This window comes from Brienomyrus brachyistius, chromosome 11 (assembly GCF_023856365.1).
Source record: "Brienomyrus brachyistius isolate T26 chromosome 11, BBRACH_0.4, whole genome shotgun sequence".
Taxonomy (NCBI): domain Eukaryota; kingdom Metazoa; phylum Chordata; class Actinopteri; order Osteoglossiformes; family Mormyridae; genus Brienomyrus; species Brienomyrus brachyistius.
In genome coordinates this window covers 5446235-5462708 of record NC_064543.1, presented here as the reverse complement: position 1 = coordinate 5462708, position 16474 = coordinate 5446235, and the positions used below count along the sequence as shown (strand labels likewise).

General features: G+C 48.5%; 1 protein-coding gene across 1 annotated transcript in view; it reads left to right on the top strand.

Moving 5' to 3' along the window:
• The window catches only part of ntrk3b (neurotrophic tyrosine kinase, receptor, type 3b), a 112992-nt gene that overhangs the window by 33459 nt on the left and 63059 nt on the right, over window positions 1-16474 (top strand). Inside the window, exon 4 of the mRNA XM_048969528.1 lies at window positions 15474-15542. Within this exon, the coding sequence (XP_048825485.1) occupies window positions 15474-15542 (69 nt within the window). The remainder of the gene's footprint in view (window positions 1-15473; window positions 15543-16474) is intronic.

Genomic DNA, 16474 nt, shown 5'->3' with positions numbered 1-16474 from the left:
TCTTTAGGGACGCCTATCGCGGGGGGGCTGTGAAAGGTCACTCCTGGGGCGAGGAGTGCCAGCGATGGCTCCCATTAAACCCCTCTGTGTCTTTGCACTCCAGAATGTCCTTATCATTCACACAATTCTTCCCTCGATGCTTGTCTTATTCTCCTGACGGTCGCCTTCCTGCAGCAAAGATGGGAACAGATACACACGGTTTGCGTTCAACTAATGGGCACCTCAAGTCCAACTGGGATATAAAGGAACAGGTCCCTCCTGTGTGTGTCTGGGGGGGGGGTGTGTAATCATCACCTGATGATCATGTACATGCTAACGTACCTAACCTTGGAGAATCGGTCTCTAGTATCTGTGTGTGTCCTTGTCTGGCTTTATTAATGACAGTCTGATCCAGACTGCGTCAATCACAATGCAGACCAGCAGACTCTGTGTGTGTTATGTGTTGCTATATAAATAGCAATCGATCTAATTCTACACTTTGCATCGCTAAGTGAGACGTTTTTATCCTTCCCAGGCCTGACAGTTGTTTTTGGTTTGATGTGTCGGTCTTCACTTGTTCAGTCTGGCTTTCCTGATTAAATGTTATGCAACTGTTTCCAATATTCACCTGCTTCTAACGACCCACTGACCCTAAACTACTCCCTCTGTCTCCCACTCCAGCATTTGTGTCTTCCTACTTGTCTTTCTGCTGGGTCTGTGTTTTGATTGACATTTTGGGGCAGTTGAGAGACTGCAGTGCTGGCCCTTTAAGGAAGAGGCCAATTTGACTCGCGGCCACCTTACTGGGGAGCAAACCGGATCCGTAAGTGAATACTGAACAAACACAGGAGCCTGCTTCACTTCCTGGGACGGCCATTCAGGCTGCTGTACGACAGAGAAATCATTGTGTCATTTACCGGAATCTCAGCCGCTGTTGAATGATTTTGAAGATAACTGCCTTTGTGGATGTTATGTACTTTACTGTGTAGGATAGAATGCATTAAAATGTATTGCTTCTGGGCTGCAAATATCCCACTGCAACTAACTGAAATAGTTTGGCCATTTAATGTGATAAAATTCCGGACGGCGATGCCAGAACAGGAACTTATTAGTGTGTGTTTGTGTGTGTGTGTGTGTGTGTGTGTGTGGGGGGGGGGGGGGCATTTTTAGCATTCCAAACAATTCCACATAAACTTATTTGTGAATCTGCGTGTGTTGATCTGTCTGTTGCATCCCTAGCAGGTGTGGCCGCTCCTCTCGCCCGCGTGACAGTGTACCATCCCAGGCTTCTCTGCAGTGGCTCTCACACGCTCCTTCTACAGCTTCCCGAGCAATTCCAGGCTTCCGATTACACCCATACGGCACAGATACAGCAATGCGCCCGAGACACGTAATTAGACTGCAATTCCCTAACAGCCGGGGACGCAGCTTAGGGAACTCACGGGCTTTTTCTGCTTTGGTGTGATCTTGCTGAGGATTCTCTGAATTCTGAAGGGGAGACACGGAAATCACAAAAAACAGCAGATTTCACACGGGTACAACAGCCGGCCCCCAGGGATCTGAGGGGAACTGACAGCGAGTCTGGCAGACTCGCTTGTGACATTCTGGGTTTGCGCGATCCCTGAGCTTTTGGTAGCTTGTTCCCAAAATGAAGGGCTGCATTGTGGGGAGCTACATAGTGCTGATTTCTTGGAGCGAGATAATCTGGAGCAGGAAGCTTGGTTCTCTCTTGTCTTTAGGTAATTCACCAAATGAAGGACAATTAGGCATTGAGATAATCGGTGGATCTGTCCTATTCTGCCTCAGCCAGTTCCCTACATCTGGATATCTGTGCTGTGTGCAGTCACAGCAGTAACTGAGTGTTTCCGTCAGTCAGCATTAGTGATGGCTCTCTCCCAATCTCTCTCTCTCTCTCACTCCCAGTCTCTCACTCTCTGTCCACTGGTTTTCTGCACTTCAATTTTACTCCCTAACCTTATTTGAGAAATCTAGAAATTTTCGCTCAGCGAAATGGAAATAGATTTGGAGGATTTTCCAAGTAGAAATGGCTTGTTAAATCAGTGACTCTCACATTTCTAGCATAGTGTTATATGAATTTTAGGGCTACTGGAGACTACAGTCATCAAGACTGTGTCAGCGTATGAAACCTGGCACATCCCGGAGAGCAAGACTTATCAGTGATGAGCTTGATCTTAAATCCTTTGTGATTGAGATTCAGTAAAACCCATATTGCAGCGTTTAAACATGACTTGTCTCCAAGTGGTCTTTTTGCTGGCCTTTGTCAGGCCGGTTAATCTTCTGGTCGTTTTGACCTTAAGCGGCCGCGACATGCTACGCAAGTTTTTCTGTTTCTCTACCTTCCTCATCAAAACACTTAGTATATCCGCTTTCCAAATTAATATTCTTAGCAATTCTGTCTGCACAAAACAAACTCTTTTTTTTTTAGCTGTTTAAAGCAGAGAGTATTGATTTTTTTTCTTCTACTCTGAGTCTCATTATTTGATAAAAAATTCCCCTCTAGACGTTTATATTAAAGAAAAAAATTGAGCCTAAATGGGTTGATTAGAGGAAAAACTCACAATGTAACATCGTGCCTCATTCCCCTCCGATTGCATTAGAGGGAGAATTTGCTGAGCGCCTGCGGTTCTGGGTCCTGGGTCCCGGCTCCCAAGCCCGACTTTGGGGGCATGATTAAAGGGCCAGGGTGATCCGTGCCAGGTCTTCAGCCAGCCCAAACGGTGCCGGTTTACCATGGCTTGGTTGTTTGACTGTGATGCTGTTGCTTTGAGGGGTGGGGGGGATCCTGCATGTCCAGCAGGAAATACCCAACCAAAATTCCTTCATTTCATAATACATTTGGTGTCCTCTCAATGCGATGGATCAATCAGGCCCCTCCCTCAGGACACACCCCTTCCTCAATTCCCTTTCCCAGGTTTTTTGGTAGCTTGGCTAAGTGATACTTTTCTTGTTGGTCATGTCCTTGTTCGGGGGGGGGGGGGGGTTCGTATGTTCTCATTCGACACACCGCAGGCTACGGTGAGCGTGGAGGAGGACGCGCTGCCTCCCTTGGCCAGTAGGCGTCACTGTGGAGCGACGGTGGGTTTTGTCCAAATGTAGCAATGTTCCGAATCAGGGATCCTGCGCTCCCGTCACGAGCCAATTAACCAACTGTCGTCCAGCTGCTCAGTGTGTACAGTTTGTGAGAATGATCCACGTTAATGACGCGTCAGCGTGTTAAACAGCGTGGCTGTGTGGTCAGCCTCGGCCACCCAGATGAGGGGCTGAGCTTTGGAAGTTGGTCCTTCCAGAAGCTGCTGTCTGGTCTCTCCCACACATGGATTTTTGAAAGCCGTCTTGGGTTTCCGGCCATGAGATTCCTTCTGGTTCTTTCCTTGTTAAATTGTGATAATTAGCAGGATCTGGGACACACTGTAATGAGTTAAGCTTGGTATCTCAACCGGTAACCAATATTGGAGGGAGATCCAGAGCCAAAACGCCTGTTTGTAATGTGTTTCATTAGATTCTGGAGTGCAGTGTACTGTTTTATAATAGTTACTGACTACTTGATATTTAATAGCGATAATGTATTTGCCTAATAAGTGTCTGGGAATGTTCAGCCTTGGTTGGCTTCAAATGAAGTTCCATCCATCCATCCATCCATCCATCCATAATACATCATTTTTTTAATAACCATCCGTCAGATCCATGGTCATGATGAGCTTGGAGCTTGTTTTAGAATGAGATACGGTGTTTTCTATCACACACACACACGGAGGCGGGAACCAAACCCACCACCCTGGAGGTGTGAGGCCGCGGTTCCCCCCACGTTGAAGCCGGCCGGTCAGCACCTCTGCCTGCTGGCTCGCACGTGTCCTGTATGGATGTGCTGTTGGCTCTGAGTGAGTGATGTAAGGGTGGCTCTCCATTTGCTGCCAGGTGGGCGTCCATCTCGATCCCGCAGCATTGGCCGACGCTGTTACTATGTGGGAAAGGTTAGCTGCCTGGCGGCCATCTCGTCCCGTTCCCCCACGGAGCTCGTAACTCCATCTGTCGTATACTACACTGTCATTGGGAAACAGAGACAGGGTGTGGGACAGTTAAAAGACCCCCCCCTTCATAATGGTGTCTTCTCATTTAGCTGTCAGCCCATGAAGACCCTCACAGCTTCCTCCTTTCCCCCCAGAACGACGATCTTCCTCTCTGGGGATTCTTCTCTTCCACTCTGTGCTAATTCGTCCCATTGCGCTAATGCAAGCAGACAGACTCCTGACAGAGGCTGGAAAGGGGAGGGGCTTCAGTAATTAGGAGTGACGAAGGCAGGGACCAGGCTGGGCAAGTCGAGGTTACCTGTCGCTATTCTTAATCGCTTCCCTGAATCTTGCTGGTGCTTTGTGTCCGCGTGGGCAGGAGGTACAGCAGCCACTCAGCGGGGGGGGGGGGGATCGGCTTGGCATAACATTCACCTGGATCATTTTCCAGTGGAAAAAATCATAACCAGTTGGAGATGATGTGACCTTTTATCTTACAAAATGATGACATATAATTAAACTGTGGATGATTGGTTGGAAGGTGGGTGCATGTAGTAGCTTTGAGTTTCCGAAAATGTTATGAAACTAAGACTCCTAAAAGTGCTCTTTCAGACTCATGGCTCACAGCCCAAGGACAGAAACCTTTAGGGCTGTAAAGGGAGAGTTTACTCCTCAATCCGCAGGCCGCTTTCCGATGTGGGAGAGCGGGTTTGCACTCAGGAATTTTTTATGAGGAATCCTAAAGAGTTATAGGGATTGAAATCTGTTATTTCTCCTCTGCAGCTTCTGAAAAAGATCAGGGAAGAACCTGCCAGGGGCTCAGAAACACACACTCAGCCTGAGAAGCGGCACTAATTGGTTCCTCTGTTAGTTTCACGGGAACCTTTGACAGCGGTGCACCGAGAGACCTCTGACAGGGAGATGGCAGCCCTTCAGGGATCAGGGTGTTGGGGGGATGGTGGAGGAAGGGGTGGAGCTAAGACCACCCAGTGAGCCCATAGCCACGCCCACACCCTCAGTGTATATTTGATGACAATTCAAAGGGCCCAAATTTACATTTGGCATGGTTCAAGGGGCGTGTAGAGAAACAGTGGGTGGCAATGTTCCAAAGCATTGGCCGTCATGCCAAGCATATGATGGTAGTGGTAAATCAGCACTGCCCCCTACAGGCGCAATATTACAACATGAAATGAATAAAAATCCACATGCTCCACTGTAACCGCAGAGGTCAGGGGGTGCGGGATTCAGACCTGGACCTAAATCTGAGCAGAAGCCCAATCGTTGGCCTTCAGGAAGGGGAACCCCAAGTTTGGAGAATGTTAGGCTATCGGGTTTCGGAAAAAAACTAACAAACCAAAAAACAGCAACCTTCTTAGGGGTGACACTTCTGTTCTCTTGGTGACCTTGTGCGCTGTATCAAATAGACCCCTCCGTCAACCTGGAGGGTGGGGTGGGGGTGGGCGCCGTTGAGGAGTTCAATTAATTTGTACAGTGCTTTCTAATTACAAGGAGTGGAGTAAATGCGAGGGGTTCTGGTGGTGATTTTCCGAGGCAGATGAGAAGCCCACATGATTAAAACTGCAGTCGCAATTAGGGCTGTCACTTTGCCGATTAGAGACGTCACTCCCGTGGCCGGGCCCCCATTCAGTGGCCCTGAGCCGCCTGTCATCCCAGCTTCCATTACAAGAATGCATTAAAAAATATAATAACTCACATTAATGGCCAGCATTGCAAACTGCCATCAAAATTGGCAGCAATTAGAGGAATACTTAGATCCTGCTAATACAGTTCCTACTATTGCCGTTTATCATATCTTCCAGCGAAGCTGTTTAAATCGCCTGCTGTATATTAACGAGTGACGTCATGTGGCATAGCATGTGTTTCGATCGACTATGGTGTCACTATCAGTGTTTATGTAAGACACGACGTGAAAAGCTCGCATCTATCCCACTCGCCCACGTCGCTAAGCTGCGATGCTGTCGCTAGGATACTCTCTGGGCTTGCTTACCTGCGGGTTACCAGCCGTCAGATTGCAGATTTCCGTGCATGGTCCTACCAGCCATGGCCAAATAAGCTAAATATCGTTAATCATTATCTTTGCGTTAAGCGTATTTAAGCGTATTGTAACTTCATAATGGGTTCATAACAAAAAAAAGTTCCCTCATCCGCTCATATCTGATTTTTGGGTGGTTTCTCCTCCCCAAACCCAATGCACAACTAACCCTCCTCAGACTCAATGGCCCTGTCTTCCGCTTTAATGAACCAAGATGGCGGTCAGTCTTTTCTTTATCAACCATTCCCAAATGACATTCCTGACCTGTCTTCCCATCCCCAGACCACGTGGAAACTTCTTATGCCTCTAAGCCCAACACACTGACCCATTAATCCAGTCTGAGTCTCGCCTGAAGCGGGACAACTTGCAGCATCATCATCTGGTACCGGGTTCCTGCTTTGGCACTAAGGCTTCAGAAGTGGCAGCTGGTTTCCGCCCGTGTCGTTCTTTCGGGGGACGGGCGGGGGTGCAGGTATGCGGTGTTCTCACCCCTATCACCACCTACACCCCTAACCTTAGCTCCCTACCACCGACGACTACCACTTGCGTCATCACTGTCGGCTTAGAGATGCATAGCGAAGCCACCTTCTATATTTGGAGGGGATTTGTCAGCTGCCGTACGGCGGCACGTGTGGAGGCGGCCCCCCCCCACCCCCACCTTTCGGAAGGTCGGCGTGACTCAGGGTGCCTCCCTCTGGGGAAAAGGCCGTGATATTCCTGCTGGGATCATCTCACCTTTGACATCTGAAGGTCTTTCATTCTGGCTGCAGGCCGAAGCGACACTCTGTTGGCACTCCCCATGCCTCTGTGTGTGTGTGTGTGTGTGTGTGTGTGTATAACATCAATTTTATAAAAAAAAAAAAAAATAATAATATTGTATTTCGTTTAGTTACTTATGGTTAAGGTTAGGGCTGGGTAGGGGGTTAAGGTCTGCATGTAGTGATTAGAGTTTTCTCCATAGAAATGAATGGAGAGTCCCCACAAAAATATAATTACACACCTGTGTGCGGAGGTGTGTGTGTGTGTGTCCCTTGGGAATATAAGTGTAATGCGTGGTAGCCTTATGCACAGGAATGTACCAAGAAACCCCAACAGAATAGGGGGGGTTATTCAGCCTGTAATAACAGCGGGCCATTCCTAGGTTATGAGGACACAGGGGATAGCAGCCCTGCTTTTGGCCTCTTTACCCGTTAGCGCACCCTCCATTCTGACACTGATGGCACGTTCCTCTCCTGTGCTCTGTGTGCTGCGCAGGTAGCCGGTAGCCTTCAGCCTTGTCAGCTGACAGGCAGCACTTCACACACGCAGACCATCACCTCTAAAAAAGAAAGATGGCCGCTTTCCCTGTTCATCAGTCCTTACTGCCCAAAGTGGCCTCAGTGTTTTTTTTTTCAGTGCTTATTATGACGATAAAGGAGAGGGGGGCGTCAGTGGCATGGCGGGGGCATGTTGGCGTGATGAGCCGAGCCGGGAGCCCTGTAATTTACCAGCCCCTGGATCCGTACGCCGCACTCAGCCAGGCCTGTGTGCTGACAGATAGCAGCCTGACCGCTCCTGACACTCTGTACACAGCAGCCGGGGGTGCGTGCGTGTCCACCTGTCAGTCACACTGCGCGGAGGAGCCCGCGAGCTGTGAAAGAGCAGGGAAACGGGAAAAGGAATTCCGTGTCGTATTCGCGCTGGTCAGTTTGTAGGAAAACGGAAGGGCTGCACCTCCTGCGCGTTTTCTCACCACTGCCTGAGCTGACGCTGCAATCAGTCTCATGCTGCCAGAGCTGGGATCTCGCATGGGGGTGGGCATCCGTCACCTCAAATCCGCCCCACTGCTCACTCGCTCGCTCGCTCTAGGCTCCGGCTTCACTGCCACATGCGAGGAACGGTGTGTGTTCACATTCTCTCTCTCCTCTGAGAGCGGCCATCCGTAGTCATGGCGGCCTGTGCTCAGCGTGTGGCGATTATCTGTGACGATGAGGGAAGCTAATTTGTGAAACACAGCCACGGCCCTCTGAGGTAACCCAGAATGGTAATAATCGGAATACCCTTCATGTTCCGGGATTAATCCCGAGGCCCTTACTCCTGATTCGGTCTGTTACTCTAGCGGTGTATTCCCGTTCATCAGGGAATCAGTGTTCAATGTATAGGCCAAGCGTATGGGAGTGCATGGATGTGGACAGTTGGGTCCTCTTTTTTCCATTAAATGATGAAGGATGGATACGTCATAGGATTGCCTGTAGGGGGATTCCATGCACTTACTGCCAGGAATGTTTTCCTGATCCATAGCGAGTAGAAATGCACAGTAACATTGACGAGCAGCTTCCTTTGAACGTTTGCATCTTTTGTGCTTTTATTTATTTACCTAATAAATAGTGTGAAAAACCCTTATGCCAGATGCTTTGATGATATTAATGAATATAAAAAATACCGTAGCAGTTTAAAATAAGCCACATTAATGTTATTACCATGGGATAAACGCTCTTCAGTGTTGTTAAGATGGAAGATTTACACTAACCTCCAGTAAATTACGCACTGAGGCGACCATGGCCTTTTTCCTCTCGGGGTGTCCCGTCTTCCTCTGCCTTCGATGTTTTTATTACGCAGCCGCCTGACGGGGGCGGAGAGAGAGTGTGGGGGCGTGTGCTGGCGTCACGCTGGGGTGTCGCAGGCTCCGGGAGAGCGCGTGGGGGTGGCAGGAGGGGGAGGAGCTGTGCGAGTGGGAGGGTATCTTGTTCCCCGGCCCGTGACGCTTCCCGGGGGGGTCACGCACCAACTCACAGCGTTTGGACACGCCAGCCATACAGCAGCCATACGGCAGCTTTCGTCATGTATAAAACACGCATCATGTCTGCAGATTGTTGCTGCGGTGTGTCAATGACGGTACGATGCCTGTATTAACGATCTGTTCATGTGTGATACTGTGAATGTGAAAATTATTTATTATAAAAAAAAAAGTAATATATTTCTTGAAGGCGGCTATATTCATTTTAGAGGCTCAGTTCCAGATTCTTGGCCATGGCCCCCCAGGATCCTGCTCGGAGAGGCTTCCTTAGTCAGTCTGCCTCTTTCCAGCTTTCTTCAAAATTTTATGTCAGGAACGAAACCGGTAAAATGTGAGCTTAGACTCCCCATGTGAAGTCAGCTCAGACTGCAGCTCTCCCGCATTCACCTGGGCCGACGTTGGTGGGCACTCCCCCCTCCCCAATGGCCACCCTGTACGCCCCGCCTCGCCCCCCCATCCGTCCCCCCAGCTCTGTGAGTTATTGATCAGCTCTGCACCTGTCAGTATAGCTGCGAGAAAGTGACTGATGGTGTGGGGGCGGTAGCAGGTGAAATAGATATGACGTGAACTGGGGCACACTGCTTAACTGGATGGGGGGGGTGGGGGGGCTGGAGAAAAGAGAGGAAACGAGGGGAGAGAAAGGAGGAGGGAGAGAAAGGAGACAGGCAACGGGAAGGAGAGAGAGGGGAGGGATGGAGAGATTTTGCAGAGGTTCAGAACAATCTCTGTCATCTGTGCATTTTTCCCATTTTCAAAGAGAGAAGTACAGTTTCTCATCTTTGGGCAACTGAGCATTTTTTTCTCCCTCTTTCACTGACGTTGAGTATCGGTAATAATATAAACACATGATCTACAGCCTTCTGATTTGACGCTAATGGGAAAATCTATTTCCTGTATTTTGTTTTTTTTTTTTATTAGTCATACATTACTGTGAAATATACTGTGTGTCTCCTTATGACGTGCCGCCTCTTACCGTGTGAAAAATAATGTCTACCTTTATCTCTGCATAGCACCCAGTATAATGTCCAATGTCCTTTTTGTCCTTCACAGCTTGTCTAAGTTGATTACGTTGATTTATGTGCAACTTGTCATATTTACATAAGTTTTGGCTGAGGCCTGCAGACTTTCATCCAATGACAAACGCTCTTGTGGTCACCTGACTGCTGTGTGTGTTTTAAGTAGCGTGGGTTAATAATAACTGAATTATCCAGAGGCCACGTCCTGATTGTCATTGGGACGGTGTGTTCGGTTCGGGGCCGGTCGTTATCTCTGCGGCCGTCATGCGGAGGTAGTTTTCGCCAGCAGTCCTGTGGTTTGCTGTTGTTTCTGCTTCCCTGTTCCTTTTGTTTTACATTCTGTGGGAATGATGAATTAGTGTAGGTGAATTACGCCGGTAGCAGCAGAACCGCAGGGATCATAAGCGAAACAATTAGCGAGCGTCTAAGTGCCCGGCTGGGGCTCGAGTCGGACAAACAGCCTTGTGTCACCTCCCCCCTGTGCTCTGGGCCAAGTCACCCCTCCGCCCAGCACCGTGCGCAATCGAAGGAGACGATGGACCTTCATGCCTATTCACTCATTCGCCAGGCACATCAGCACCTGAAAGCGCTCATCATCACCATCATCATCATCATCATCACCATCATCTTCATCACCATCATCATCACCATCATCATCATCATCATCACCATCATCTTCATCACCATTATCCTCACCATCATCTTCATCACCATCATCCTCACCATCATCATCATCATCATCATCACCATCATCATCACCATCATCATTATAGGTCCACACTGTGAATTCTCAACACGGAACCACACTGTAAACTCTATACATCGACACCCTCCACTAGCAGGCCCCAGATAACTAGATGGTGGATACTTCTAGAATGTCATCCTATTACATTTTTAAATTAACCAGTAGCGTAGCCCAAAGAATTATGTTTTTTTTTCTCTGTGTACAGATGAACATACTTTCCAGACTAATTTGTGGTCCTGGTTCCTTATTCTGGATCACAGCCTGGCCATTTCTGGGATTCGAACCAACATCCTATGGGTTACAAGTTGGACTCCTTTAGTAACACACTGCTGAAACATCACATCTTTGTTATACACAGAAGAAAGTTTAACTAGCCTTGTCTGGTTTATCGAGTAGTGACAGGCAGGAAGGGGAGAGGGTGGATGGGGGAATTAATTAAGAGCAGTTGTTGAGAGATAATTATTTACTGATCAAACAATGACAGTGTTGTAATGCGGAGTTGGGGAGATAATTCCGTCATCACTCGTTATTTCCCACATGGATTAAAGGAGAAGAATATGCATTTTGCTTTAATTATACATGTTTGAAGTCTCTACTGCAGGTTTGATTCATTGTGCCGCATGCTGGGAGACATTAAGAAGCTCTCTAATCTAATTAAAATCGTACTAGTAATTTACTCTTACTCGTCCACCAGATCGTAAACGGACACAAGATCACGGCTTTGATGTTTCTTGGATTTTCCCTGATTTGTGTATGAAAATCGTGGTGCACTTGCGCTGGTCCCATGGACACAAATAAATTCCTCCTGGGGACCCTGAGGGGCAGGTGATCCCATCGCTGTAAGGCGCAACATAAAATGTTAAAGACACAGAATAGTAGCAGTTATATTCGCAATTAGCTACCGCAGCATTTCTCAATCCGGCCCTTGGGGACCTAGAGACAGTCGATGTTTTTGCTGCCTCCCAGCTCCCTTCTTGGGACCTAGCAGGGAGCAGAAATGTGGACCGTCTGGCAGGGAGCTGGGAGGGAGCAAAAATGTGGATTGTTTCTAGGTCCCCATGGGTTGGATTGGGAAACACTGAGCTAATGTTTTTGTCCAAGCGATTTACGAGTTTTCCTAGGGAAGGTTAGATGAAGTGTCGTACCCAGGAGTGCAGCAGGCGGCCCGCTGTCATGGGGCTCAGATTTTGCTTCTCGTGTCCTTAAGCACGCTGCCGCTTTCTATCTCGGCGTCACGAGTCTCTGAACTTTCATATAACTTCAATGGCCCCGTGTCTTTAAAACTTTCTTAATAATGTTCCTGGAAAACGGCACCATCGAGAGCTTTGCCCGTAAGATGGTTTGCTATTGAAAGGGTGCAAAATGGTGACAGAACAGGCCTGAGGAAGAAGGAAGGCCGAGGAAGACAGAGCGCCCTCTATAATTATGAATAATGGATATTCCAGCAATTTCTCTGCTCAAAGACAGACAGAATGGGCCTTAATAATGTTGCATTTTAAATGGAAATGGGTCTGAGCTGAAAACTAATGACACGGACATTTTAAAACAAAATATCTAGGGGAAAAGACCAAAAAAATATCAAGGGTGAGTCCTTTGTGCCTTTGAAGCCTCTGGTCCCTGTGTTACGCTGATTCACTCATCGCACTGATCCCTCTCAATTTTCATAATTGCGCGCCGCCCGTCATTGGGTTTCTCGTCACGTGTGATGGCTGATTTATTTTTTATTTATTGCCTTCCACCAAATCCAATTTGAGTTGACATTTCTCTGCACTGTGGCAAAGGATGACCTTTGAAAAGGACACTTCCTGCCGGCTCTGCGAAGGCCGCCTGCGAGTCCGAGGCGGCCCGTTTCAACCTGGCCCACCTCTCTGGAGCTGGCCCACTTTTAGCCGTTTTCAAAAGCAGGCCGGCATTTTGCTGAGTGCGCCGATAACAGACCATGTTCAGCAGAACCTGGCGCTTTCGGGATTCCGTGCAGATCCGGGCCTTTTTCCCGTCACATGGTGACCGAGGCTGTTTCGTGGTCGATCTGTATGTGAACAAAACAAATCGAGCGTAACAGATAGGATGAGACTCTCTCACATTTATTTGTCTGATCGGATGGTGACTGAGCTTCTAGAAAGATCCCGAGTTTCCTCTGTTTGGGCTAAATACTGTCTATTATTGATGAGGTCGGCAGATTGACGTCCTGCTTTCATAAAGACCCAGTTATTAATTGTAAATCTAATGTTAGCAGTGCTAGTAGTAATTAGTAATAATAGTAATAATCCCAGAACCCCCCACACAAGCCAGAGAGATAGTGCCAGGTCGTACAGGACATGAGGCAGGGGACACACTGGGAGAAAGTGCCATCAGCATGGACATGTGGAGAAGTCGAGTCCACTGGCTGGGATGTCTGAGGCCACAGGGCTACCTTAGACCCCTTGACTGTTTAGTTACTGTATGGTTCTGTTGTGGGCAGTGATCCAGGGATTTGCTCATAGAGGCAACTTTGTCCTTGAAGAGGCATCCAGGAAATGCTTCTGGGAATCTGGCAACTGGATTCCTCACTCCAGCCATGGAATTTCCTCCCATCCTCCTCATCCTCCCCTTTCCCTGTACACTCCTCATCCTCCCCGTTCTCTCCATGCTCTGCATCCTCTCCATCCTCCATTCTCATCCTCCCTATTTTCCTCATCTCTCCCTCTTCCTCCCCAGTTCATCCATCCTCATCCATCCCACTCTCTTCATATTTCTTATCCTCTCCATCTTCCCCGTCCTCCTCATCCTCTCCATCTTCCTCATCCTCCTCCTTATCCCTCCCATCCTTGCACATCCTTCCCCTTCCTCCCAGCAAAAGCACTGACAGGAAAGGCTCTCTCCGAGGAACGCTGCTTTTCGCAGCCTGCATCGCTGAGATGAGAGTCAGAGGGTTCAGCCTGCCGTTGCCATGGAGACTGGCCCGAGCGGGGAGTGCTGCTGCCTGCGGGCGGATGCGGTGCTGGGCCGGCGGAGCGCCCACACTCAGGGTTCAGTCGCCCTCGTCTTCAACGAGGGTCACAGGACTGAAGTTGCCTCACTGGTTTTTAGCATCAGTGCGTGAGCCTGGCCCCAGTATGATGACAGCAAACCAAAGCAAACAAGTACAGGCTAACAGCATTAAAGTGTTTCTGTTTGGTCTGTGTGGTAAAGCGTGCATCAATGTTTGGAATACATTGACAGCTCTCCCCCAACCCACACACACACACATACACACACCACGCACACGTTTGTAATTTTATCTTTGTGGGGACTTTTGGGGAAAACTCTAATCCCAACCTGACACCCTTAACCCCCACCCAGCCCTAACCTTAACCATAAATAACCAAACAAAATACAAGACTTTTGGCACTTTTAGTTTTTTTTAGTCATCTTTGTGGGGACCTGAAAAATGGTCCAAATACCAGGTGTGTATCACATTGTGGGGGATCCAAAGACACACACACACACGGTGACACACACGGTGATACACACGGTGACACACGGTGATACACACGGTGACACACACGGTGACACACACGGTGATACACACGGTGACACACACGGTGACATACGGTGACACATACGGTGACAAACGGTGACACACGGTGACACACACGGTGATACACACGGTGACACACACGGTGATACACACGGTGACATACGGTGACACACGCGGTGACAAACGGTGACACATGGTGACACACGCGGTGACACACATGGTGACACACGGTGACACACACGGTGACACACATGGTGACACACACGGTGACACACGGTGACACACACGGTGACATACGGTGACACACGGTTACACACACGGTGACACACATGGTGACATACGGTGACACACACGGTGACACACATGGTGACATACGGTGACACACACGGTGACACACCCTTATTCCTTGGGAGGAGCGAGTGACTTTCCCATTGGCATCCCCTAGCTGCAGGAGCTAGCAGATCTGCACGCCCCCTCGTACCGGTGTTAGAGGTATGGGGTTGAGTGGATTGAACTCCAACCAGGAGAGATCACAAGCAGTGAGCAAGTGCCTTTCTGCATGAGGAAGCGGCCATTTTGGTGTGTTTCCGAACCTCCCGCCCCTCCCCCGCTCACCTGACTGTGGTCAGCGCCCCCCTGTGGTTCACCTGGCTGGCCCAGTCTGGGATGATGAACCTCGCTTGGCTGCAGTGAAGCACAGGAAACTGCAGAATGCAAACTGATTACATGCCGGTGGCTTGTGGCGTGATCCGGTGTTGGTCATGGGGGGTATTCGGCTCTCGACTGCAGGGTGGGGGTGTCTTTTACATGTGGCAGCATCATCACTTAATATAACCACGAAAAATCATCATTGTGCTTGTTTTGATATACAGACAGCATTTATTTGTTTGTTTCCTTTAATCTCGTGTGAATTGCTGCAAACAGGAGATTACCCCTAAACCAAAAATCCAGGGACCTGTATCACAAAGCAGGATTTCTCGCTTAGCCGGTTAACTTGTTGGATTTAAGGTAGTCTGTGCTAAATGTAAGTGAAGGAAGATATAGTCTATTTAGCCCAGACTGCGTTAAATCTAACAAGTTATCCAGCTAAGCAAGAAATCCTGCTTTGTGAAACAGGCCCCAGATTTCATCATTTTGTTAGGTTTGCTGAAAGGTTTGTGTTGACTTGCTTTCTTATCTGGTCTTCATGCTGTGGATTTCGAGATGACAGGTTTTCTGTCCTTCATGTGGAATTATTGTACCATCCATCCATACAGGGTTTAGGGGGCTTCGAGAAATCTGCTCATTAAATTAATTGCAGGATTCCATGTTGCTGTGTACTATGGTAACTTTTTTATCACTGCAGATTTTGAACATCTTCCCTTCTTCTCTTTTTAGAAACTTGTCCAAGAATCCCTTAAGCACCTTATCATGGCAGCTGTTCCAGAACCTTCAACTCACCGAGCTGTAAGTTGCACCAGTCCTCTTTACTTGTCCTTCTGTCTGTGTTTCCCATTTTGAAATGGGCAGTGGTGGCTTAATGGTTAAGGACATGCGCTTGTAATTGAAAGGTTGCAGGTCCGAATCCCCGACCACCAAGGCACCACTGAGGTACCCTGAGCAAGGTACCACCCCCAAGCACTGCTCCCCGGGCGCTGAATTAGCTGCCCCCTGCTATGTCACGATGTCACATATGGGTTAAATGCAGAGGACACATTTCGTTGTTGTGTGCTGAGGCGTGTCAACAATGACAATTAATCGCTAAATTCTAAAACTGGTCATTAGTAGCCTACATGTCGTTCCTTCTATTTATACAGTAACATAATAGTGTTTATATCTCATGGAATCTTTAGTAAATTACATCCCATGCCTACTGGAGGTGTTCAGTTTGTGTTCTGGGTATTAATGAAGCTGGATTCATTCTGAAGAAGTAACATCAAGTGTTCTGTTGGGGACGGGCTTAGAGGTGGAGCCCCCGGTGGTCAGTTAGGCAACATTCATAAACACTCACGGTAATTATGTAGGTAAGATGGCTTCTCAGGCATGGAATGGGCCACAGTGTGTGTAGGTTACTTTGCAGAGTCCCACTACTGGATGCCCATGTGGATCCCAGATCCTTGTTAGCTACAAGCCTTAAGAGTTAAGACGTTCGGGTTGAAATAAAACCAGAGTTCCCTCATCAGCCATGCGAGCGAGCGAGCGAGCGAGCGAACCCTCTGACGTGTGCCCAGCCTGTGTGGGTGCATTGAGAGCCACCTTGCACGTCCACAACGTCTCTTTGTCCCGCCTTCGTGAATGCCACCATTCATGCACAAATCCTGCCCGCCTGCGCTCTGCGTGGGCGCTGCGTTGGACGCACTCAAACTAGGAGGGGTATTTTTAAAGGCGGTGATCTCCAA